Source organism: Culicoides brevitarsis, chromosome 3 (assembly GCF_036172545.1).
Source record: "Culicoides brevitarsis isolate CSIRO-B50_1 chromosome 3, AGI_CSIRO_Cbre_v1, whole genome shotgun sequence".
Taxonomy (NCBI): Eukaryota; Metazoa; Arthropoda; class Insecta; order Diptera; family Ceratopogonidae; genus Culicoides; species Culicoides brevitarsis.
The window spans coordinates 33,254,806-33,281,610 of record NC_087087.1 but is presented as its reverse complement, the minus strand read 5'-3'; the positions used below and the strand labels follow the sequence as shown (position 1 = coordinate 33,281,610).

Genomic DNA, 26,805 nt, shown 5'->3' with positions numbered 1-26,805 from the left:
AGTTTCAAGCTCAAAATTGCTCAAAAATTGACTTGCAAAATTTTCACGATTTTAATTCAGCATGAGGAAAAATCGTGAAAAATTTTATTTGTTCGAAAATTGAGAAAATATGAATGGAAATCATCTTCAGAATGACTTTTTATTCAGTTTTAAGCTTGAAATTGCCAAAAATTGACTTGAAAATTTTTCACGATTTTAAGTCAGCATGAGGAAAAATCGTGAAAAATTTTATTTGTTCGAAAATTGAGAAAATATGAATGGAAATCATCTTCAGAATGACTTTTTATTCAGTTTTAAGATTGAAATTGCTCAAAAAATGAATAGCAAAATATTTCACGATTTTAAGACAGATAGAGGAAAAATCGTGAAAAATTTTATTTGTTCGAAAATTGACAAAATATGAATGGAAATCATCTTCAGAGCAACTTTTTATTCAATTTTAGGCTTGAAATCGATCAAAAATTGACTTGCAAAAAATTTCACGATTTTAAGTAAGCATGAGGAAAAATCGTGAAAAATTTTATTTGTTCGAAAATTGAAAAAATATGAATGGAAATCATCTTCAGAATGACTTTTTATTCGGCTTGAAATTGCTCATTCTTGCAAATTTTTTAATCAGCTTGAGGAAAAATCGCGAAAAATCCATTTGTTTGAAAATTGAGGAAAATATGAATGGAAATCATCTTCAGAATGACTTTTTATTCAGTTTTTTAAGAATTTTAATTCAGCTGCTGTTCGAAAATTGAGAAAATATGAATGGAAATCATCTTCAGAATGACTTTTTATTCATTTTAAGCTTGAAATCAATCAAAAATTGAAAATTCAGCATGAGGCGAAAATTGAAAGATCAAATTTTAAGCTTGAAATTGCTCAAAAATTGACTTGCACCAAAAGTTATTTTTTTTGTTCAAAATTTAATATGTGGAAATCATCGCCTTTTTATTCAGTTTTAAGCTTGAAATTGCTCAAAAATTGACTTGATTTTAATTCAGCATGAGGAAGAATTGGAAAAATTTTATTTGTTCGAAAATTGAGAAAATATGAATGGAAATCATCTTCAGAATGAATGAAATCATCTTCAGAATGACTTTTTATTCAGTTTTAAGCTTGAAATTGCTGAAAAATTGACGCATGAGGAAGAATGAAAATGTTCGAAGCCGAATTTTTAAGCAAATTTAACGATTTTAATTCAGCATGAGGAAAAATCGTGAAAAATTTTATTTGTTCGAAAATTGAGAAAATATGAATGGAAATCATCTTCAGAATGACTTTTTATTCAATTTTAGACTTGAAATCGATCAAAAATTAACTTGGCGTGTATTCATCTCTCCAACTTTTACGATCAACAGACAAAAATTTCCCTAAAAAATTCAAATTGATTCATCTGCCGCCATACAAACCGATCGAGAAATTCTGAATCACTTTCGTTGCGTAAGCCAAAGTGAACACACTCGTGCCTCTCGTTAGGTCTAATAATGAGACAGAGTAGACACTGAAGTCAGTTGTCATTCTGATCAATAACGAAATAGGTTGAAAGATCACCGAATGTCTCGTCCAATTATTATTTTTTTGATAATTTTCGCTCGTCTGACGCTCGTACGGAGCGATTGCATCGTCTCGGGCGTTTGCGGGCCTCATGTCACAATTTCGTCGCAACCGCCGATCCGTGGCGAGGAAATAACCGAAGAATCGCTGAAAATTCTGCAAGAAATTTGCCCCGAATATTACCGCGACGGCAGTAAGTTAATTTAATAATGTTCGCCTTGCATTCCAATTAATCAAGAGTTTTTATAGAAAATGGCACGCGAGTTTGTTGCACGTCTGAGCAACTAGTTGTGATCAATGGAAAGTTCCAACGAGCTGTTGCCGCTTTTGGGAGATGTCCAACGTGCACGAAAAACATCCTAAAGTCCATTTGCGCGATCACGTGTTCGCCGGATCAAGATAAATTCCTGAAAATCGCCGAAAAAACGGAAGACGGAAAATGCGCAAAAACCGTCGCCTTGCACTTGGACTACGAATACATGCGAAAAACGTACGAAAGTTGCAAAGGCATCATCCTGTCACTCACTGGAGGTCCCGTGATGGAAACTGCATGCGGCGACGAGAATTCCTTCACTTGCACGCCCGAAAAATGGTTCGCTTACATGGGCCGATACGACGACTACCAGATAAATTACGTGATTTCGCACGACAAACGCCGCCGTTTCGAGTTTCCCGTGAAACGCTGCAACGAAAGTTACGAAAATTCCTTCGCTTGTTCCTGCGTCGACTGTCAAATCACCTGCAACAATGAAATTTCGGAAAAAATTGAACCGGAAATGGATTTCATGCAACAAACTACTTACATTTTACTCGTCGTCATCATCTTCACGGGCATCATTCCCGCCATTTTGTACTTTATGTCGCGCTCCAGTATCGGAAAAATGAAGGGAATTCCATTGATTGACGTCTTTTTAAAACATTTTTTCACTAAATGGGGCGAAACTGTAGCAAAGAACCCCGTTAAAGTGCTTTTTTTGTTCATTTTAGTGGTAATTCCGCTCAGTATCGGAGCAATGTTCATCGAAGTAACGACAGATCCAGTTAAATTATGGGCAGCGCATGACAGTCAAGCACGACAACAAAAGGAATATTTTGATGCGACGTTTGGACCGTTCTTTAGAACTGAACAAATTTTCGTGAAGCCGATTTTTAAGCAGAATTTCACGCAATTTGATAGTAGAACGGGACAAAATATCACATATGGGCCTGCTTTTAATGTTACTTTCCTGAAAGAAGTGCAAAAATTTCAACAGGAAATTTTGAGTTTAGGTAATTTTTTTACAAATTTGTAAATTTATATGAATTTCAATTCAAACCTAATTTATTTTTGAATAATTTTTTTTCTATTTTTGCTTAATTTTTAAAATTTTCCATGAAAAAAATTATTAAATTTTTTAAAAATTTTTTAAATAAATAATTTTTCAATTATTTTTTTAAATAAACTTTTCATAATTTTTTTGACAAAATTTTACAAAAAATTAAAAAATTTTCCAATTTAAAATTTTTTTTTAATTTTTTTAAATTAAAATTTTTTTTATTTTTTTTAAAAAATTTTTAAATTTGCACTTTTAAATAAATTTTACATTTTTTGATTTAAAAAAAAATAAATAAATATAATAAAATAAAATTTCTATTTTTTTCACTTATTAATTTGAAGATATTTAAAAATTATTTAAATTTTTTTAATATATCTTTTTTTAATTTTCAAATTATAAATTTTTTAATCAAATTTTATCAAAAAATAAAAAAAATCACATAAAATCTGAAATATTTTCAAAATTTTTTTTTTAATTTTTGTTTAATTCTTATAATTTTTTATAAATTTTAAATTTTTTTTCTTAATTTTCAAATTTTTTATTTATTTTTTTTTTTGATTAAAAATATTTAAAACAATTAAATTTTTGTCAAAAACCGATACAAGATCTTAAATTTTTTAAAATTATTTTGTTAAAAAAAAAATTCATAACTTTTTGGCAAAATTTTTAAAAAAATTTGAATTAATTTTCTCAATTAATATTTTTTTTAAATGTATAAAAAAATGAATTTTTTACCAAATTTTTCATTAAAAAAATTTTAAAATTAATTATTTAATATTTTTTTTAAATTTTATATTTTAATTTTTTTTTTATAAATTTTTATTTTAAAAAAATTATAAAATTCACTCAAAAATTGTAAACTAACAACAAAAACAAAAATTGCTTTAAAATAATGATAAAAATTTTTCGAAAAAAAATTTCTTTAGGTCAAGCTGAAGGCGAAGGCTTGGAAAAAATATGTTACGCACCTATAATGGAAGCAAATGTCACTGTTCAACTCGAAAACTGCGTCGTCCAATCACTTTTTGGCTACTTAAGTGACGATGAAACCCTCGACGACGATTACGATTTCCAAGAAGGCTTTTTTTCGTGCATCCGAAACCCTTTCCATCAAGATTGCCTGTCATCATGGGGAGGTCCCGCCATTCCAGAGTTAGTTTTAGGCGGCTATCCAAAGGCTAAAAGCAAAAACAGCCCTCCAGAGTACAATTTGGCGACACTTTTGTCCATCACGATCATCGTCAAGAACTACAAAGACCCCGAATTGTTGCATCCAGCGATGAAATGGGAAGAAAAATTCATCAAATTCCTGTCAAATTACAAAAATCCCCATTTTAAAGTTGTTTTCAAGGCAGAACGATCCATCGAGGATGGCATTCAAGAGATGTCGAACGCGGAGTTTTTAACCGTTATCGTGAGTTATTCGCTAATGTTTTTATATATCGTGTTCTCGCTCGGGCGAATTCGAAATCTGAACTCATTTTTCATGGAATCAAAGATAACTTTAGCTGCTGGCGGGATAATTATCGTTATGGCATCAGTTTTGTGCAGTTTGGGGGTCTTTGGATATACCGGAGTATCGACGACGATGTTAACGATCGAAGTTATCCCGTTTCTCGTGTTGGCAGTTGGCGTTGACAACATTTTTATCCTTGTTCAAACGTTCAATCGCTTAGATAAAGAGACTTTTAAAGACATTCCAACGGGATTGGGCGTCGCATTAGGTGAAGTTGGACCCTCTTTGCTACTGACAGCAGCGACGGAATGTTTTTGCTTCAGCATCGGGTCACTTTCGAACATGCCAGCAGTGAAAACTTTCGCTTATTTTGCGACTGTAGCGATTTTATTGGATTTTTTGTTCCAAATTACGGCGTTTTTGGCACTTATCGCACTCGATGAACGAAGATTTCGCGCCCAACGGTTCGATGTGATGTGCTGTTGTCAAAGCAAACTGCAAAAAAATGTCGTGAAAAGCGGAAGAGGCGTCATTGAAAAGATGTTTGACCTGTTTTTCACTCCGTTGTTGATGTCGAAGCCGATTCAAGTTACTGCAATGGGCACGATGCTCCTGTGGACTGCATTTTCGATTTTTGTGACGCCTCTCGTTGAACCGGGACTCGAACAAAGCATCACGATGCCCAAAGATTCGTATATCGCGGAATATTTTTCGTATTTGGAGCGATATTTGGATGTTGGACCTCCCGTTTATTTCGTTTTGAAGCCTGGATTGGATTTTCGACGAGAATCTGATCAAAATTTAATCTGCGGCGGCTTGAAATGCAACTCGAATTCGTTGATTGGACAAATAAATGCTGCTGTTAGAGACTCTGAACGGTGAGTTTTTACCTGAAATTAGAAATTTTTAATGCAATTTTTGTCAAATCTTGCTCCAAATGGATAAAAATTTATCAGAGGGCTCTAATTTATCATTTTTAATCATTTTGCAACTCAAAACTGCCAAAAAATTGAAACTGAAAAAAATCAAAGAAAAAAAATTGTCCTTTGAAAGCAATTTTTGTCAAATTTGCTCCAAATGGATAAAAATTTATCAGAGGGCTCTATTATCATTTTTAATTCCTTTGACAAAAACTGTGTCAAAGCAATTTTTGTCAAATCTTGCTCCAAATGGATAAAAATTTATCAGAGGGCTCTAATTTATCATTTTTAATCATTTTATAACTCAAAACTGCCAAAAAATTGAAACTGAAAAAAAAAATTTCCTTTGACATAGTTTTGTTTTGAAAACTAAATCAAGAGAAAAAAAACTGTGTCAAAAACTGTGTCAAAGCAATTTTTGTCAAATCTTGCTCCAAATGGATAAAAATTTATCAGAGGGCTCTAATTTATCATTTTTAATCATTTTATAACTCAAAACTGCCAAAAAATTGAAACTGAAAAAAAAAATTTCCTTTGACATAGTTTTGTTTTGAAAACTAAATCAAGAGAAAAAAAAAAAGGTCACAAAGCTAATTGTGTCAAATCTCCAAATGGATAAAAATTTATCAGAGGGCTCTAATTTATCATTTTTAATCATTTTGTAACTCAAAACTGCCAAAAACTTGAAACTGAAAAAAAAAATTTCCTTTGTGTCAAAAACTGTGTGTCAAAGCAATTTTTGTCAAATCTTGCTCCAAATGGATAAAAATTTATCAGAGGGCTCTAATTTATCATTTTTAATTATTTTATAACTCAAAACTGCCAAAAAATTGAAACTGAAAAAAAAATTTTCCTTTGACATAGTTTTGTTTTGAAAACTAAATCAAGAGAAAAAAAAAACTGTGTCAAAGCAATTTTTGTCAAATCTTGCTCCAAATGGATAAAAATTTGTCAGAGGGCTCTAATTTATCATTTTTAATCATTTTATAACTCAAAACTGCCAAAAAATTGTAAAGCAATTTTTGTCAAATTTGGATTTTATCATTTTTAATCATTTTAGAAACTGAAAAAAAAAATTTCCTTTGACATAGTTTTGTTTTGAAAACTAAATCAAGAGAAAAAAAAAATGTGTCAAAAACTGTGTCAAAGCAATTTTTGTCAAATCTTGCTCCAAATGGATAAAAATTTGTCAGAGGGCTCTAATTTATCATTTTTAATCATTTTATAACTCAAAACTGCCAAAAAATTGAAACTGAAAAAAAAAATTTCCTTTGACATAGTTTTGTTTTGAAAACTAAATCAAGAGAAAAAAAAAAAAAATGTGTCAAAAACTGTGTCAAAGCAATTTTTGTCAAATCTTGCTCCAAATGGATAAAAATTTGTCAGAGGGCTCTAATTTATCATTTTTAATCATTTTATAACTCAAAACTGCCAAAAAATTGAAACTGAAAAAAAAAATTTTCCTTTGACATAGTTTTGTTTTGAAAACTAAATCAAGAGAAAAAAAACTGTGTCAAAAACTGTGTCAAAGCAATTTTTGTCAAATCTTGCTCCAAATGGATAAAAATTTGTCAGAGGGCTCTAATTTATCATTTTTAATCATTTTATAACTCAAAACTGCCAAAAAATTGAAACTGAAAAAAAAAATTTTCCTTTGACATAGTTTTGTTTTGAAAACTAAATCAAGAGCAAAAAAACTGTGTCAAAAACTGTGTCAAAGCAATTTTTGTCAAATCTTGCTCCAAATGGATTGAAATTTGTCAGAGGGCTCTAATTTATCATTTTTAATCATTTTATAACTCAAAACTGCCAAAAAATTGAAACTGAAAAAAAAAATTTCCTTTGACATAGTTTTGTTTTGAAAACTAAATCAAGAGAAAAAAAACTGTGTCAAAAACTGTGTCAAAGCAATTTTTGTCAAATCTTGCTCCAAATGGATTGAAATTTGTCAGAGGGCTCTAATTTATCATTTTTAATCATTTTATAACTCAAAACTGCCAAAAAATTGAAACTGAAAAAAAAATTTTCCTTTGACATAGTTTTGTTTTAAAAACTAAATCAAGAGAAAAAAAACTGTGTCAAAAACTGTGTCAAAGCAATTTTTGTCAAATCTTGCTCCAAATGGATTGAAATTTGTCAGAGGGCTCTAATTTATCATTTTTAATCATTTTATAACTCAAAACTGCCAAAAAATTGAAACTGAAAAAAAAAATTTTCCTTTGACATAGTTTTGTTTTGAAAACTAAATCAAGAGAAAAAAAACTGTGTCAAAAACTGTGTCAAAGCAATTTTTGTCAAATCTTGCTCCAAATGGATAAAAATTTGTCAGAGGGCTCTAATTTATCATTTTTAATCATTTTATAACTCAAAACTGCCAAAAAATTGAAACTGAAAAAAAAATTTTCCTTTGACATAGTTTTGTTTTGAAAACTAAATCAAGAGAAAAAAAACTGTGTCAAAAACTGTGTCAAAAACTGTGTCAAAGCAATTTTTGTCAAATCTTGCTCCAAATGGATTGAAATTTGTCAGAGGGCTCTAATTTATCATTTTTAATCATTTTATAACTCAAAACTGCCAAAAAATTGAAACTGAAAAAAAAATTTTCCTTTGACATAGTTTTGTTTTGAAAACTAAATCAAGAAATCATGTGTCAAAAACTGTGTCAAGAGAAAAAAAACTGTGTCAAAAACTGTGTCAAAGCAATTTTTGTCAAATCTTGCTCCAAATGGATAAAAATTTGTCAGAGGGCTCTAATTTATCATTTTTAATCATTTTATAACTCAAAACTGCCAAAAAATTGAAACTGAAAAAAAAAATTTCCTTTGACATAGTTTTGTTTTGAAAACTAAATCAAGAGAAAAAAAACTGTGTCAAAAACTGTGTCAAAGCAATTTTTGTCAAATCTTGCTCCAAATGGATAAAAATTTGTCAGAGGGCTCTAATTTATCATTTTTAATCATTTTATAACTCAAAACTGCCAAAAAATTGAAACTGAAAAAAAAAATTTTCCTTTGACATAGTTTTGTTTTGAAAACTAAATCAAGAGCAAAAAAACTGTGTCAAAAACTGTGTCAAAGCAATTTTTGTCAAATCTTGCTCCAAATGGATAAAAATTTATCAGAGGGCTCTAATTTATCATTTTTAATCATTTTATAACTCAAAACTACCAAAAAATTGAAACTGAAAAAAAAAATTTTCCTTTGACATAGTTTTGTTTTGAAAACTAAATCAAGAGCAAAAAAACTGTGTCAAAAACTGTGTCAAAGCAATTTTTGTCAAATCTTGATTCAAATGGATAAAAATTTGTCAGAGGGCTCTAATTTATCATTTTTAATCATTTTATAACTCAAAACTGCCAAAAAATTGAAACTGAAAAAAAAAATTTTCCTTTGACATAGTTTTGTTTTGAAAACTAAATCAAGAGAAAAAAACTGTGTCAAAAACTGTGTCAAAGCAATTTTTGTCAAATCTTGCTCCAAATGGATAAAAATTTGTCAGAGGGCTCTAATTTATCATTTTTAATCATTTTATAACTCAAAACTGCCAAAAAATTGAAACTGAAAAAAAAATTTTCCTTTGACATAGTTTTGTTTTGAAAACTAAATCAAGAGAAAAAAAACTGTGTCAAAAACTGTGTCAAAGCAATTTTTGTCAAATTGCTCCAAATGGATAAAAATTTGTCAGAGGGCTCTAATTTATCATTTTTAATCATTTTATAACTCAAAACTGCCAAAAAATTGAAACTGAAAAAAAAATTTTCCTTTGACATAGTTTTGTTTTGAAAACTAAATCAAGAGAAAAAAAACTGTGTCAAAAACTGTGTCAAAGCAATTTTTGTCAAATCTTGCTCCAAATGGATAAAAATTTATCAGAGGGCTCTAATTTATCATTTTTAATCATTTTGTAACTCAAAACTGCCAAAAAATTGAAACTGAAAAAAAAATTTTCCTTTGACATAGTTTTGTTTTGAAAACTAAATCAAGAGAAAAAAAACTGTGTCAAAAACTGTGTCAAAGCAATTTTTGTCAAATCTTGCTCCAAATGGATAAAAATTTATCAGAGGGCTCTAATTTATCATTTTTAATCATTTTGTAACTCAAAACTGCCAAAAAATTGAAACTGAAAAAAAAATTTTCCTTTGACATAGTTTTGTTTTGAAACTAAATGACGAAATTTTTAATGAAATTTAATTTTTTTAGGTCAAAAATTGCTAAAATTTCCAATTCTTGGCTCGATGACTACTTTGATTGGATAAAATCGAGTGATTGTTGCAAAGAAACGCCTTCCGGAGACTTTTGTTCGAGCAATTCAGGTAAAAAGAATAAAATTAAAATTAAAATCTTTAAAATTTTTTACTTTCAGACGATTCAACATGCAAAAAGTGCGTTAAAAAGCTCTCTAAAAACGGAATTCGACCAACTGCGGAAACTTTTGACAAATTTTTCCCCTTATTTCTTGCTGATCTTCCCGGAGACTCATGTTTCAAAGGCGGAAAAGCTGTCTATGCCGACGGAATTATTTACGATCCCAAAAGTGAACCGAAAATCAAAGATTCGTACTTCATGACTTACCATACTCCATTAAAAAATTCACGAGATTTTTACACAGCGCTTATCCAAGCTCGTAAAATCGCTGCCAATATGAATGAAATGTTCAAACAAAACGCGAAAAACGTCGAAGTCTTCCCTTACAGCGTTTTTTACGTGTTTTACGAGCAATATTTGACAATGTGGAAGGATGTAGCAATTTCTCTGGGCTTATCATTACTCACGGTGTTTGTGACAACTTTAACCGTTACAGGCTTTGATCTGATCTCGGCTTTGATGGTTGTTTATATGGTTGGATTGATTTTGATCAACATGCTGGGACTAATGTGGATGTTTAATATCTCGCTAAATGCAATTTCGCTCGTGAATTTAGTAGTTGTGAGTAGAAAATTTTATTTTTGATGAGAATTTTAATTAAAAAATTAATTTTTTTAAAGTGTGTGGGAATTGGCGTTGAATTTGTGTCACATATTGTATGGTCTTATACTCAAACAAGCGGAAGTCGACGAGAAAGAGCGAGTTATACGCTGACAAAGACAGGAAGTAGTGTCCTTTCGGGTATAGCATTGACCAAATTTAGCGGAATTGTCGTTTTGGCATTTGCTAAGTCACAGGTAAGATCCAAAATGTAGAAGAAAAATTAATTTCAAGGCACAAAAAGTTCATTTTTAGAAAAAATTTCATTTCGATTTCGATAAATTTCATTTTGTGTTCGAAAAATTTCATTTTGTGTTCGAAAATTTTTTTTCGTGTTCGAATAATTTCATTTCGAGTTCGAAAAATTTCATTTCGAGTTCAAAAAATTTCATTTTGTATTTGAAAATTTTTTTTCGTGTTCGAAAAATTTCATTTTGTGTTCGGAAAATTTCATTTCGAGTTCGAAAAATTTCATTTTGTGTTCGAAAAATTTTTTTGTGTTTGAAAATTTTTTTTCGTGTTCGAATAATTTTATTTCGAGTTCGAAAAATATCATTTCGAGTTCAAAAAATTTCATTTTGTGTTTGAAAATTTTTTTTCGTGTTCGAATAATTTCATTTCGAGTTCGAAAAATTTCATTTCGAGTTCGAAAAATTTCATTTCGAAAATCTAAAAATTTAATTTCAAGATCTAAAATTTTTATTTCAAGATCTAAAAGTTTCAATTTCAAGATCTAAAAATTTCATTTCAACTAAAAACTGATAATTTTTTTAAAATTGCAGATTTTCCGTGTCTTTTACTTCCAAATGTACCTTGGCATGGTCCTCATTGGAGCTGTTCATGGTTTAATCTTCCTTCCAATCCTCTTGTGCTATTTCGGACCAAATTCAAAGCAAACTGAGCCAAGGAACGACACTTCATCAAGTAGTGAAGAAACAAGCAATTTATAGATTTTTTTTTATTATTTCATTTTATTTTTATAATAAAGCAAAAGCTTTTCATTGTTTTTATTGCTCTCTTTGTAGGTACAACAAAATTCACAAAACGATTCGATTTTCTTCTTATCATCTAAAAATATTGCAATTTCACTCCTAACATGTAAATTTTATCTAATTGACACACAAATAATACTCCTTTTTAAAAATTCTCGTGGCTGCTGAGAGAAGTTACTTGGTCAAAGTTCACGCGAAAAAAAATTTTAAAATAATATCAGGAAAAATTTTTTTTTTTGGTCTTTGGTACAATTTGGCTACACGTATCACACATTTTTCGGATCAGATATTTCCTGTATAATTTGATTATTATTGTTGTTGTTGTTGTTGCCATTGCTGGCGTGATTGCTATTTACTTTGTGATTGACAACTGTAGTTGTTGTGATATCTAAAAAAAATTTAAAAAATTAAATTTTAATTTTTTTTTAAAAAAATTTTAATGAAAAAAATAAATTTACGTGGATTATTGCCGCTTGGATTCCTACTGTGACTCGGCGAAGTTGTGAAAACCCACGTTGTGCAACTATTATTACGCGAATGACGCATATAAGGTTTGCCCCGCAACACAAAATCCGCATCTTCGAGCAAAAATCCGCTGTTATTCGTCAATTGTTTGATGCTGGAAATGAGAAAAGCCTTATCGCGAGCCTCTAAATACAACATTTCCTTTAGAAGTTTGACCATTTCTGTGTGGGCTCGTGACTTGGCGCGCAAATAATAAACAATGACGGTCATTGTGAGAAGAATTCCGGCAACGACAGCGGGTTTCGTGAGAGATGCGATGATGCTCCAAAACATATTGTCCTAAAAATTCATGAAAAAGTTGAAAAAATTTATTTTTTTTGGGTTAAAAGGGACTTACATCTTTCAATACATCAATATCTTTGATAAGAACTTCGACCATTTCTTCACTTCCGCGAAACGGTCCGCAATTTTTACTCACAGAAACTCTGAAAAAGGTAATTTTTATAAAAATTTTCATTAAATTTCATCAAAAAAGAAAAACTCACTGAGTAACGATGTAACAATTGATGACAATCGCACTAAAAAGTGACAAAAAAGTCAAAACCATGAAGAGAGTTCGTGTCTGGCTTGAGCGCCATAGCTTCTGAGGCGGCTTACAAAACTTGATCAAAGTATATTTCTACAAAAAAATTAAATTTTCAATAATTTTCATTAAAAAAAATCCCAAAATCCTACCTTGATGTAGAAAATAATCGCCATTTTGATGACAAGCACGAGCGGAAGCAGCGGCGAATACAAAACCCCGAGCCACGTAAGTGTTTGGCTAAATACTAATTTAAGGCAAGCATGCGATATGTTGAATGGCGGCAACGAAAAATTGTGTGGAAATTGTCTGTGAAGCACGTAACGGAGCGCATAGTAGAACGGAACACCCAAACAACTGAAGAGCAAATCGACGACAATGATGCGGTAAATATCTTGTCCGAAGGCAGTTTCCCAACAATGGATATTGCGACTTTCTTCGATCCAATATAGGGTTAGGGGACCAACAATTGATGCCAAAAGCAAAAAATTCCTCAAGAGATGGATATGGAGTACTGTTCCGGGTGAGTGATATTCTTCCATGCTGTGAAAAAATTAAATTTTAAATTAATTTTAATTTTTTTTTAAATTTTAATAATTTTTAATAACTTTGATAATTTTAATATTTTTTAATATTTTTTAATAATTTTTAATAATTTTAATAATTTTAATTAATTTTAATAATTTTAATTAATTTTAATTAATTTTATTAATTTTAATTAATTTTAATAATTTTAATTAATTTTAATAATTTTTTAATTAATTTTAATAATTTTAATTAATTTTAATTAATTTTATTAATTTTAATTTATTTTAATAATTTGAATTAATTTTAATAGTTTTAATTAATTTTAATTAATTTTAATTAATTTTAATTAATTTTAATAATTTTAATTAATTTTTTTAGGTTTAAAAATCACAAAAACAACTCACCTCGCAATCCATCCGAAGACATTTTGAAAGAAACTGACAATAATATTAACCGCAATCGGCAAATAAAATACCGAAAAAAGCCTATCGTCAATTCTTCCGGCATTTCGACTCAACAGAAGCATCCAAACCCCGATCGCCACGCCGCTCATTAGCAACACAACTAACACGTGAGCCATCAATTGTGCCAATAATCCATAAAAACGTCGCAAATTCGTCTCAGGAGCTTCCGCTTTTGCATTTACTTCCGCCAACAAATCGCGAAAGTCCTGCACAATTGCATCTCTCTTCATTTTTGCGCCGCGTATGAAGCACAAATTAAAATCCCATGCACATAAAATCCGATGTGAAAAGAGTTTATGGATGGCGCCCGATGATTCGATGAAACTACGACGATAGGAGCGCGCTACATTGATCGAAACAATCGTAAAAACAAGAGTATATAAGACACTTGTGGTAATCAGGTAGGCATGAGGCATGCTGTAGTAGTTGGAAACCTTCAAAGCGAACGTTTCGTTGGTATAAGATCCGTAAAACATTATTGATGACTTCAAACCGTGCTGAAAAAAAAAAAAATTTTTTAAGCTTTATTGAAATTTTTGGGAAAAAACTTACCAAAGCGGTAAAAATATCCGAAAAATAAATCGGTTCATGAATTTTTGTCAATTTTTTCTCATCTACTTTACTTTCTAACGTCTCTACAGTCAAATTTTCTGGAATGACGACTTCATATTTTGCCCAATTATTCAATTCCGGCGTCAACAAGATCTGACTTTCGTTTTTCGTGACATTTTTGGGGCGCCAAATCATCGGATTCTCCGTATTGTTGAACAACCATTGGGGAAAAGCAACAAAAGCGATCATCGAAACCGCCAAAATTACGTTTGTGATGTACAAAAAGCGCAAAAATCGGAAATATGCTCCGACACTGCTTCCAAAATGCCCTTCGACAGTTTTTAAGGAGTCGTACCACAATTCGAAACGATTTCCGGTATGCTCGATTCGTCGTTGAAGCTGTTTCGACAAAAGTTTTCCGTAATTTTTGCAATGTTTCCAAAAATCTCCCGAGTTATTGGCGCTACTACGACGCCCGATGGTCTTTGAGAGATTTGCGCGAATTTCGCGTTTCACGGATAACGTTTGCGGCAAGGAACGAATTGTCTGAACACGTAATTGCTCGGCGAGTTGCGAGTCTTCCATTAGTTCTTCGTGTTGTTCGAAGTCTTCCGTGATTGTTTCGATGTTTTCGTACTTCTGACTACCCAGCGGATTGTCAAAGGAACCTAAAAACGAAGAAAATCCTTGAAATTTCTTAAAAATTGGCGAGAAATGTTAAAAACTTACGTCTCAATCTCCTTGCTGGCTTAAAACTGACAGTCTTTTGATACAAAAACTTTTTATTTCGACTAAAGTTCAAGGACCATCGACGTTGGGCGCTATTTCCCGCAGACATGGTTGACAAGTCTTCCGCTGTATTTGCTGTTGACGATTGTCGGTTCATCATTTCCTCACCTTCAGAGTCTAAATAGCCGATTTCATGGTCATCCAAAGGGTTGATGATGAACGAATCGCCCGACTGAAAAGCAGATTTTTCCGGAGATGGTTCTGTTTTTGCTTGGTTAGCGCTTTTTTCGTCATTCTCCATGGCTGGCGGATGGAGACTCAGTAGCGGAAGGGATTCAGGTAGTCAGAGAGACATTTTTTGAGGGGTAAAAAGACTAAAATAAACTAGAAAATGTCTAATTTTCTTAAGCTATTAAGACACTTTTTTGCAATTAATTTTTTTTTGTTTTGGTTATCACTTTTATTCGTCTCAAAATGGAAACGAGACAAGCTTTTCATGCAAGTTTCAAGTTTTTATTAGAAAATTTTTACCGTTAAATTAAGAAAAATTATTTATTTTTTATTTCTCGTCTTAAATTTTTTTTTCTTTTATTTGAAATTTAATAATAATAATTAATTTATTAAAATTTAGTTTAAAATTTTTTTTATTAGTTTTTAACAATTTTTATCTAAAAAATAAAAAAAATATTAATTTAAATAAAAAAAATTAAATTATATATAAATTTTAAATTTTTATGATTTTTTTTTAATTAATTAAATTTAAATTTAAAAAAAAATAATAAAATGTTTTAAAAAAATTTAATTCAAATTTAAAAAATTAAATAATTTTATTGAATTAGTATTTTTGATATTCAAATAAAATATGAAAAAAGATAAAAAAGATTCATTTTAATTTAATCTTATATTTTTTCATATGTATTTCATTTGAAATTCGAAAATATGTATTAATTCAATTAATTTAAAATTAATTAATTTTCTTATTTTTGAAATTTAATAAAATACAGTTCAAAAATATTATTTTTTTAAATTTCTTCATAATATTTTCATAATTTTTCAATTAATAATTTAAAAAAAAATATTTTGAATTAAATTTAACAATTTAATAAAATTTGTAAAATAAATTATTTAAAATTGAATTGAAAAAATTTAATAATTTTTTTTTACCGCATTTCGAAGAAAAAATGCGGTATTAAACTCGACTTTGATAAATTTTTTTCGCTAACATCTTTAAATGGCTCCTGTACATCGGAAACGCAAAATTTAGAAAAAGTCCAAAACAAAAGTTGTTTCTAAAGACAAAACCTTCAATTTGAGACGGAGAACGGTGATCTAACTCAATTTTCAAAAATGGGTACATGAGCCCTCATAATAAGAGGATTTTGGCTGAAATTTTTTTTCATCAATTTTTTTTGCTAACATCTTTAAATGGCTCCTGTACATCGAAAACGCAAAATTTAGAAAAAGTCCAAAACAAAAGTTGTTTCTAAAGACAAAATAATTTTGAAAAATGGGTAGAGGATCGGAAACTTGAAAACATTGGGTTAAATTTTTTTTTTTTCATCAATTTTTTTTGCTAACATCTTTAAATGGCTCCTGTACATCGAAAACGCAAAATTTAGAAAAAGTCCAAAACAAAAGTTGTTTCTAAAGACAAAACCTTAAATTTGAGACGGAGAACGGCGATGTAGCTCAATTTTCAAAAATCGGTAAGTGAGCCCTCATAATAAGAGGATTTTGACTTAAATTTTTTTTCATCAATTTTTTTGCTAACATCTTTAAATGGCTCCTGTACATCGGAAACGCAAAATTTAGAAAAAGTCCAAAACAAAAGTTGTTTCTAAAGACAAAACCTTCAATTTGAGACGGAGAACCGTGATCTAGCTCAATTTTCAAAAATTGGTACCTAATTTTTAGTTATTTGAGGACCCTGAAGGTCTGTGGGCAGTCTCTTGGGTTGTGAGGTGTATGTAACCGTGAAATGGTCATGAGGAGTACATAAATGTGAAATGAGAGGAATGAACATGTGACTTGAGGAGTATGAAAATGTGACTTGAGGAGTACAAAAAAGATCGAAATGCGGTACAGTATGTCGTTCTTTAGACGACTACTTTGTCTATTTTTTTATTTTAAATAATTTTTTTTAAATTTTTGTTTGTAAAATAAAAAATAAATTAAAAAAATAATATAATAATAATTTTTTTTAATTTTAATTTTTTATTTAAATAAATTTATTTTTTAAACCCTTTTTTAATTTTTATAAATTTAAATTTAATAATAAAATAAAAAAAATAATAAAAATGAAAAAAATATAAAATTCAAAATTTAATTTAATTTTATAAAATTCATAAAAATTGAAGAAAATTTATTTAATTTTTATAAAATAATTTTTTATATTTTTTTAATTTATTTTTTTTATTAATTTTAAATATTTGTACTTACCTTGAAGCTTAATTAAATAATACATTAAGAAAAACAATTTGTTAAGCATTTTCAGTTATTTCTTTATTATTTATCGTCTAATTGCATATAAATTAGATAAGTTTTAGTAAATTTAAGTCTCCAGACTTTTTTCTATAATTTTTTTATGGATAACAAAAAATTTCAAATTTAAATTAACTTTATGAGAATAAAGTAGGATATTTTTTAAGCATAATGATTATTTTTTGGGGGATAATTTTTTTTTTGATATTTTAATTGTAGCAAAAATCTTTTAAATATTTATTTATACAGTACATTAACCACTTTTTCTTGAGATTTTGAAGGAATCTCATCTAAGTAATTTTTATTTATTTTATTTTTTTTTTCCTATAAATAACGGTCCTATATAGACAACAAAGTTTATCTTCTACTTTTCTATCACATTAAAATTTATGTTTTTTTTTCTTGCAACTCTTTGAGTTTTTTTAAAAAGATCTTTTTTTTTACACGGTTGTCACTGACAAAATTCCTCCTTTGACAGTTCCATTTGCCGGCGGTAACGCAGGAGGTTTTTCCGGTTCTCCATTTTTGGTTTGTCTCTTGATCGTCGATGGCTTGCGATGCGTTTCTGCTGATTTGCTCTTTGGAATGGTTGGCGGTAGGCCATTTGTCGCGGGATGTTGTTGTTCCGCTAATTGTTGATTTTTTGCAGCGATCATCGCTTCTTGTCGCGTTCGACGTTCTTTTGCCTTTTCCAAGTGCTTTTTGCGATCTTCTTTGGGCCAAAAACGCCCGAGTTTGATCTCCGAAACGGTGTCATCTTCTGTCGTGAGTTCATTTCGTTCTTCGGCGATTTTGTTGGCGCGTTCCCGTAAGACTTTGCTGCGATTGCAGGGACGACGAACAATGTAACGCGTGCCATCTTGACGTCTTTTCACTTTCCAGACCATGTTTTCTTCGTTTGTGCGGGGCTGTAAACTCGTGCGATATGTCTAAAAAAGAAGGAATTAAAAAAAAATAATTTTTTAGAGAAAATTTTTTCTTACTTGTTGTCCACTGACGAATTGATATTGACTTAAATTGGGTGCCGTGTAATGTTTAGTGTTGCTCATCGTGTTTTGTTGCACCATCGCTTGTCGGAACATTTTTTGCTGCAGGAGCATCGTTTGATGGAGATTTGCCATATTCGTGTACATCGTCGAGGAAGCAACAGATGCCGAGTTGAGACTATTTTTTGGTAATTTATCTTTGAAATCTGTAAAAAAATTATTTTTTAATTAATTTTTTTTTTTATTTAAAAAACTAAAAATTTATTTAAATTTTTTTTTTTACAAAAGAAAAAGGTAAAAAAAATTTTTTTTGGTCAAAATTAATAAAAAAATTATTTTTAAAAGAAAATATAAATTTTTATTTTAAAAAGAATATTAAAAAAAAAAAATATAAATATTTTTATTTTAAAAAAATATTTAAAAAATAAAAAAAAAATTATTTAAAAAAATTTAAAAAAAAATATTAAGTTTACTTAAAAAAATATTATACAAAAAATTATTCAAAAAAAAAAATAAAATAAAATAAAAAAATCACAAACATCAAATAAGGAATTATTTAAATTAATTAAATTTTAAATAATTTCAAGCAGAAATTAAAAATAAATTTGATTTTTCGAAAATATTTTAAAAATTAATGAAAAATTAATTATAATTAATTGAACATTATAATTATTATAATTTAAAAATTAATTTTTATTTCTAAAAATTTTTCAAAAAAATTTTTTTTTCAATTTTTAACTTGAAATGGTCTAAAATTTTTTAAAATTAAAAAAATAAAATTATAATAGTTTTTGTCTAAATCAGTGAATTAAATTTATTGAAATTATTATAAAAAAATAATTAAAATTTTTAATATTTTATTTTTGGTAAGATTTTCAAAATATTTTTTTATAAACTAATTTAAAAAATTTTAATTAATGTTAAAATAATTTTTTTTTTATAAATTTTTAAAGAAATTTCATGAAAAATTTAAGAGAAAAAATTTTATTTTAATGATTTTTTTTATTTTTGTTTAATTTTAAACTTTTTACAGGGGGAAAAAATTTAAAAATCAAAAAAATAATTCTCACCTGGGCCTGTTGGCGACATTGGCGTACCAGGCAACGACGTGCTCTGTGGATGCACAAAATTCGACGCACTTGGACTAGTTAACCTTTGACTTGTAGAGTTTGACATCACAAAAGATTTCGCGTGTTTCGGCGACTTTTCCTTCGAACTGCTGCGATGCTTAATGCACTGTTTGCAATCCTTGGCGGCATCTTGCGACACTTTCGCCTCCTTTTGCGGGCACAAAACCATCGTCGATCGACTCATATCCTTGTCAGGACTGAAATTCAGCTCCAACGTAAGATGATTGTTGCTGTTGCACGACCCGCCCGTATTATAAGCACTCGAGCTATTTTCATGCTCTTCGCCACTCGAGTTACTTTTTGTCGTTTTCTGCCAGGATTTTGTCTCTTGCGACGGCGATTGTTTAATTCCCGTGCCGCCATTTGTGGCAATTTTCTTCAACAAAACCTGCTTTTGGTTGTTATTGATGCCATTCATCTTGAGCCATTGTTCGACGATGCTTTGGTCACTCGACTCGTAGGGCGAACAATAAATCGGCTCCGACTCCGAGTCTTCGGGAATTGTCTCGTAAATGTGTTCCGTGTCGCTGTCAATTGGAGGCGGTGCCGGAATATGCGGAAATTGCGGAGGTTTTCTGCCGTTCGAGGAAATTTGGAGTTTTGACAACTTTTGATCGACAACGGAAGCATCGCCGTCACTCGAATCCACGGGTTGACGATACGTCTGAAGATCGTGCTTGACGAGGAATGCATTTTCGACACGATGATCCAAGGCGGCAATTTCCTGATTCATCATCTCCATTTGCGCTTTGATGTTTTTGTGATGCAACGGATCGTCTTGCGACAAAATAAGGCTCCCGTTCGACAGGCGATTCGAATCTGTTTGATCTACAGCCGTTTCTTCGGGCGGCGGAGGAGGCGGAAAATCTTCCTCGAAGAAATCGTCGTCGGAATACAAACAACGACTCACGAGCAGTGTCACAGCATTCCGATTTTCGGCGAAAAGTGACTCTGTCTCGTCTTTTGTGGTGACATCACGCCCATTTACTTGCAAAATTTGATCGCCTTGTCGCAAACGCCCGTCGCGGAATGCAACACTTTCGGGAATGATGTCTGTGATGAAGACCTCGGTGCAGGTTTCGGTGTCATCAGAGCCCGAACCGTTTGCGGAGCTGTAACTGACAGTTAGACCGATGCGTTCTTCACTTTTTGTCTTGCGAAGGGTGATTTCCTGCAATGAAAAAGGGAGAGAAAAAGGTAAGAATTGAATTTTTTTGAATGAAAAATTTGTTTTTGTGAAATTTTACACACGAAAAATTATGAAAAAGGACCCATTTCAACGTTAAAATGTTTATTTTGTGCAAGTTTCGTGTCATAAATGTAGATGAGATACGGGATTTGTTTAAAAAATGTGATTGACAAGTCTCATGATACCAACTAATCTCTTTGCAATTCATTTTTTTAAAGGATTTTGTTTAAAAGAATCATGGATTTGTTATTAAAAGTGTCAATTTTGTATAAAAACTTCTAAAAAATTAAGAAAAAATTTTTGAAAATTTCAAAGAAAAAAATTAATTATTTACATTTAAAAGAAAATTATGAAAAAAAATGTTTTCTATACTGTAAAAATTTTTAAAATAATTATTATTTTTTTTTTGCAATTTTTAAAAATTATTTCATTAGATAATTTTTTAAAGATTAATTTTTAAATATTTTCTTAATTAAATAAATTATATATTTTTAATTTATTTTTAGAATTTTTTGTTGTTTTGGTTTGTTGTTTAAATTTAATTTTTTTTTTAAATTTTGTTTTAATTAATTTCTATAGTTTAAAAAATAAGATTTTAATAAAAAAATAATTTTTAAGATTTTTATTTTCTTAAATATTTTTTAAAATTTATTTTTTTTAAATTTTATAAAATAGATATTTTATTTTTAATTTTTTAAATAAATTCTATTTAAATTAAACAATTATTTAATTTATTATTTTTTTTTAAAATAAATTATTTATAAAATTTAAACTAAAATCAAATTTTTAATAAAAAGAATTAATTTTTTAAATATATATTTTTATATTCATTTAATATTTTTTTTAAATATTTTTTTTTTAATTTTTAGGATTTTTTTTAAAATACTAAATAGAAAGAAAAAAAATTAAATTATTTTAATTATTTAAAAATTTAAAAAAAATTTAATAAAAAAATTAAGAAATTAAAAATTAATTAAATTTCTAAAATAAAAAAGTGTTATAAAAAAATTATTTTTTTTTAATTTTTTATTAAAATTCAGAAAAGCACTTTTATAATACAAAACTTCTAATATTTTCAGATTTCTCAAGCAAATAATCGAATTTTCCATTTAGTTCATTCCCATGACGAACGACACAGAAGCAACTAACAGAGGAAAATTGATACAACTTCCATTCAGGATGACGGCATTGTTGCTTTATTTATTATTCAGAGCCTTCGTAAGCATATGTGGTTTTTCATTTGATTTGATCTGCCCCAAAATACGTTCAAATATTAAATCAGATTTTTATTTTATTATCCTCTTTCAGCCAAAAATTGCACAAAACCCCAACTTAAGCGCATTTTTTCTGTTCAAATTGAATAAAAATCTATTTTTTGCGGCAAAATGAAGCCAAAAACGAAATGCAGACAAGGATGAATAACCGTCAGAGACACACACACACACATGGAAGTCATATATCATGATTGTGGTTTAGTAATAAATTTTTGAAAGCCATATTTTCTCCTCTGTGTCTGCATTTGACGAGCACAAAAGAAATCAAAGTTTTCTCTGCGATACTATTACGAGTCGAGTACAATTGTGGATTTTTCTGTGATGGGATTTGCTTCGCATAACACAAAAAAAAGTCGAATAATGCTTGAATGAGTAACGAATATGAATGATGAATATCAAAAAATTTTCCGAGAACGACACCGAACAAATAAAAAAATGGTAGATGATGATTACCTTTACCCTCAAAAATCTACTTTAGACGAGAGTTAATGCATGTGTGGCGAAAAAAAGTTCTTGAATGCCGGGTGAAGAGTCATGATAAATGGATTACACTTGGATCCATTCATGGACAGGTGCTTTATATAGCTTCTCCGCAGACAGCAATACGACGACTAGACAACGTCAGTTGCATCTTATGGTCAGTTAAATAGGCTTACTGAGGAGATTTCGGGATAATGATGTATCATTCAAGTGCCTTGCCTTACAATTTTTCGGCATTTACCTTCCATTCAGTCGAAAATCCCTTCAATTATTTCAATGAGCTCGTAATTGATGAAAATTTCTTTTCACAAAAGATTAAATGCAGGGACTGAAGTACTCTGAAGAGCATAAAAATCTTCAAAATGGACAAAAACTTAAATTTAAATTAAAATTTTTATTTTTTTTAAATAAATTTTTTTATTAATTTTAATTAATTTTTAAATAAAATTTAAAGTTTTTAAAATTAAATTAAAATTTTAATACTTCTTAAAATATTTTGTTCAGTTAAAAAATTTAAATTAAATTTTAATTTTGTTAATTTAATTTAAAAAAAAAATTAATTTAATTTTAAAAAATTTAAAATTTTCATCTAATTTTGAAAAATTTTAAATTTTAATTTAAAATAAAAAAATTTAATTAAAAAAAATTAAAATTAATACAAAAAAAAAAAAAAAATAAATCCGTCTCTGATTCAACGGAAACAAGCATTTAAAATTTCCTCCTTTCGACGAAAATAAATCAATTTTAAATCAAACAAAGCACCAAATACAGTTCCCCTATTAAAAATTCTTCTTTGTACAAATAAATCTGTTGAAAAATCCCGAGGCATTGAATTTTGTCAGACCGGAAACGATTATCTGTGGGTGACTTTTCCTCCGAAATTTTCGACGAAACATCTTCTGTTTGGGGTGCGAAACTCCTGCAGGCTATTCAAATATCAACAAAACAAAATGTCTCGTCGAGCCGAGACACAGGAACATAAAAACACTTTCAGTTACTGTATTTAATGACACAAAAGTAGACGACACACGGATGTGTGCCTTGACACTTTTCCACATTTGAATTTTTAATGTGAATGGAGCCCATTTCATTATTATCATCTGTAGGAGTATCATTATCATAGTCATCAAGCGAATGAGTCACAGAAGGATAAAAAAAGAGAGAAATAAATGGAGAGCTGTTAGGTTAAGTGTTGTGAAGAAGATGACTTTTGTTTGGTTTTTTTCTTTTTTTTTTTTTGAGGAAATTATTTAAATTGAAATTTTTATGAGACATGAGGTTTTAACATTTAAAAAAAATTACTTAAAAGATTTAATTTTTTAAATTTGAAAAAATAATAAATATTTATGAAAATGTTTGAATTGAAAAAAAAAAAATAAATTTTTAGTAAAAATAGTTAAAGAATTATGAATATTGATTAAAATTGTAATTTAAAAAAAAACTTCAAAAAAAATTGATTAATAAATTTATATTTGAACAAAAAAAAAATTAATTCATTTATTAAATAAAATAAATAAAAAATTAAATTAAATTAATTAGTAAAAAAAAAATTTAATTCAAAAAAAAAAAAAAATTAAAGAAATTTGATAATAATTTTAGAAAAATAAAAATATTCAATAAACTTGTGCAAAATTTGATTTAAAAAATTAAAAATTTCAAATATTTAATTAAAAAATAAAAAAAAAGTTTAATATATTTTTTTTTGAATAAAAATAAAATATTTATTCATTGATTAAATAAAATAAAAAAAAATATTATAAATTAATGTTCAAGGAATTAAAGAATTTATTAAAAGTTTTATAAAAATAAATATGAATTTATGAAAAATTTGATCATAAAAATCATAAAAAAATTTTTAATAAATTAAAAAAAAAAATTATCTCTCAAAAAAAATTATAAATTTTTTTTTCAATAAAAATAAAAATAAATTAATTAAAAATAAAATAAATTAAAAAATTAATAAATAAAAAAAAATTTTCAAAAATTAAAGAAACTTAATAAAAAAAATTTTGAAAAATAAAAAATTTTAGAATAGGTATTTAGAAATTTTTAGATTAGATAAATTAATTTATGTTCAAAAAAAAAAAATAATTGAGAAAACTAAAAAAAAAAATTAATTAAAAATGAATAAAAAATTTATAAGTCAAAATTTGTAAAAAAAATAATTTCTAAAATCGAAAATTTAAATTTTATGAATTTCAACAATTGATATATTTTTTCTTCAAATTCGCTCTAATGATCTAGTTTAACCACTTCTCCAAACAAAAAATGCAAAAAACCGAACAACCTGCACTCGAAACGAAAATAACAAATGATCCCATTGTCATTAATCTCCGTCGAGTTGATTGACCATTATATTACCTGCCAACATTTGCCTTTTTTTCCTCCTGCCCGTAATTAATTCTGACACAGTAAAATCCGTAATTGATCATCATCATCATCATTCCAGGATTTTTGTTGCTTTCATGTCTTATTTCGAAATTTTCCTAAAATCCACAAAAATTAGATTGTGGTCTGCCTGTGTGTAATTTTGAATTCAATTTCAGTGTCTCTTCCTGTTAAAAGTTCGTGTCATAACTCTGCAAATGAGATTGTGGCGTTCCCTGTTTCAAATTATTTTATGGAAATAGTTTGGATTCATGAATTTTAAACATTAGGCTTTAAAAATGTAATTTACTGCAGGATTAGGACGATAGAAGCTGAAGCGATGAAAATGAAAGTCCATCTATCCATCGTCTGAATTTTCGCCCTCGAAGCAAAGTACGAGGTAATGGAATGGAATAATGCACACAAAAAGCATGTTTGTGGTTATATTCTTTTTAATTTTTCACTTTTTCCTCCCTTTTTCTCTTGTTTATATTATTTAAAAGGCATATTGTTTTTTTTTTAGAGAAAAATATTTTAAAACATTTTATTATAATGATGATGAAGCAAAGCAGGAGGAGGAAGAAAAAAGGATCAAATGAAAAAAAATTTGCATGAAAAGCGTCTCCTTTGAACTTTTTGTGAAATAAATTCATATTCATGCCGAAAAACATTGAGCAAAGTGCCAAGACCATGACAATTATTTATTAAAATGTAAAATTAAATCAGACTCAAGTGGTCCCCTGTTAATTTTATGCAATTTTATCTATTTGCCAAATAACAATTTTTTTCGGGAGGGGCACTTCCGGAATGTCACTGCAGATGAAATTAACATTCCTCAAATGCTTCAAAGATCAAAGGAACTACAAAAACGTCGAGAACAACAGAAAATCGTGAAAGTAAAAAAAAAGAGGAAATTGCGTTTTCACAACTAATAAGCATCTGGTTTCTTTTTTTCTTTCAAAAAAAAAAAAAAAAAAAAAATCAAAGCTTTTAGTGTGAGACGACTCCTTTCAACTCCTTGATGTTGTTGATGAATCAAGCTAATAATGACGTGTCATTTTCACGTCGTCGTTCTTTTTTTGCAACTCCTTCTTTTTTTTTCAGACTTGTCCATTATTTTTTCTCGTTTCATCAAGAAAAACTGACGTAAAAAGTGCAAGACAGGCAAAGTGTCATTTACACAGCGCAGAAACAACAGCTCCCAAAGGTACGTTTTGTTTTATTTTTTTTCGGAAGACGACATTTTTCAATTAACTTTTCGTCGACATGAAATTTGCGATGACAGCAAAGTAATTTTATTTTACTTCATTGCAAATTTCTCGCAAATTTTAAGATGGAAAGGTGAAATATTGAATAATATTGTAACATATGTACTCCCTGCTGAATTGAAATTTGCAAGAAAAATCACTTTCATGACAAATGTAACGCACTTCCGGCTTCTTTTATAATCTCATTTCATGCCGCCGCATTGTGGAGTTGCAACAAGGATTCTCCCCTTTTTTGTTGAAGTTGATTGAAAATCGTATGAAAAATATTTTACAATGGTACAGGTAAGACTTTTATGTGACACCGCATACTTTATGGGGAAAAATTTAAAATGAATATTTATTTAACATCTTTCAATCTGTTCAATGAACCGATCAATTTTTCTCTACTTTTCCCAATATTAGATAATTTTTCATTATGTAAATATCAAATTTTACGTTTTGTTTGATCAACCTTTTTTTTCTTGTAGGCAAAATTGAGAGAAAAAGCTATTAAAATGTGTAAACACATTGACGATGTGCTTCGTCTTATCCGCAATCAATCAATCCCTACCTACGGGTGATTATAATCCGTATCCATAATAATCGTGAAGCCCAAAGTCACATAGAAAATTCAAGGGAAGTCTTTGGAAATCCCTGAGGAAAATGATTTCATTTGTGTTGTGTATTGTGACGTGATGCACGAGCGCTCCGTTTCTTATGGTACGTGCTTTAATCTCTTCTTTTCCAATTCTCGTGTCTCATACAAAAAAAAAGTTACCTTTCAAATCCGAGAGGAATGAGCGTTGACAATATTTCAACTTGTATTTATTGTGTCAGTATATTTATTTCAATACCTCGAGGCTTTTAATATCTCGATTTTCAAGTATCTCATTTGATATTGTTATTATTAGGCATTAGTATGTGTTTGGGAAAAGTAATCTGATATCTTTCCGCCTCCTTTTTTACCTTTATACTTTTATTGCAGGGGTGTGTTGAGATGAAATTCAAACTGTAATTTGCGTTTGAAACATTGTAAAGTATCAAATTCATTTCAATTGCAATCAATCAACTTTTTGGTGGTAGGAAATTTGGGTAAAAAAGGTGAGTTGAAAAGTTGTTTAATAATCAATAAGACTT

General features: G+C 28.8%; 3 protein-coding genes across 3 annotated transcripts in view; 1 reads left to right on the top strand and 2 right to left on the bottom strand.

Annotated features, from left to right (window-relative positions):
* Positions 1-1,545: 1,545 nt before the first annotated feature.
* Positions 1,546-11,214, top strand: LOC134835530 (NPC intracellular cholesterol transporter 1 homolog 1b-like). Its single transcript, XM_063850410.1, has 7 exons — positions 1,546-1,738; positions 1,795-2,814; positions 3,788-5,195; positions 9,437-9,549; positions 9,600-10,162; positions 10,222-10,398; positions 10,984-11,214. Exons 1-7 carry the CDS (start codon positions 1,546-1,548, stop codon positions 11,149-11,151), a joined length of 3,642 nt encoding a protein of 1,213 aa, XP_063706480.1. The 3' UTR covers positions 11,152-11,214.
* LOC134833301 (transmembrane channel-like protein 7) lies at positions 11,207-14,927 on the bottom strand. The gene is made up of 8 exons (XM_063847579.1): positions 14,515-14,927; positions 13,786-14,453; positions 13,174-13,730; positions 12,394-12,784; positions 12,204-12,337; positions 12,056-12,143; positions 11,652-11,997; positions 11,207-11,581 (listed from the first exon to the last, which is right to left on the bottom strand). Exons 1-8 carry the CDS (start codon positions 14,813-14,815, stop codon positions 11,460-11,462), a joined length of 2,607 nt encoding a protein of 868 aa, XP_063703649.1. The 5' UTR covers positions 14,816-14,927; the 3' UTR covers positions 11,207-11,459.
* A 2,259-nt stretch (positions 14,928-17,186) lies between these two features.
* Positions 17,187-26,805, bottom strand: part of LOC134834696 (E3 ubiquitin-protein ligase PDZRN3) — a 104,197-nt gene continuing 94,578 nt past the window's right edge. The window contains exons 4-6 of the mRNA XM_063849444.1: positions 19,052-20,282; positions 17,979-18,187; positions 17,187-17,924 (exon numbers count right to left, since the gene is read on the bottom strand). Coding sequence (XP_063705514.1) covers positions 17,436-17,924; positions 17,979-18,187; positions 19,052-20,282 — 1,929 coding nt within the window. The 3' untranslated portion in view covers positions 17,187-17,435. The remainder of the gene's footprint in view (positions 17,925-17,978; positions 18,188-19,051; positions 20,283-26,805) is intronic.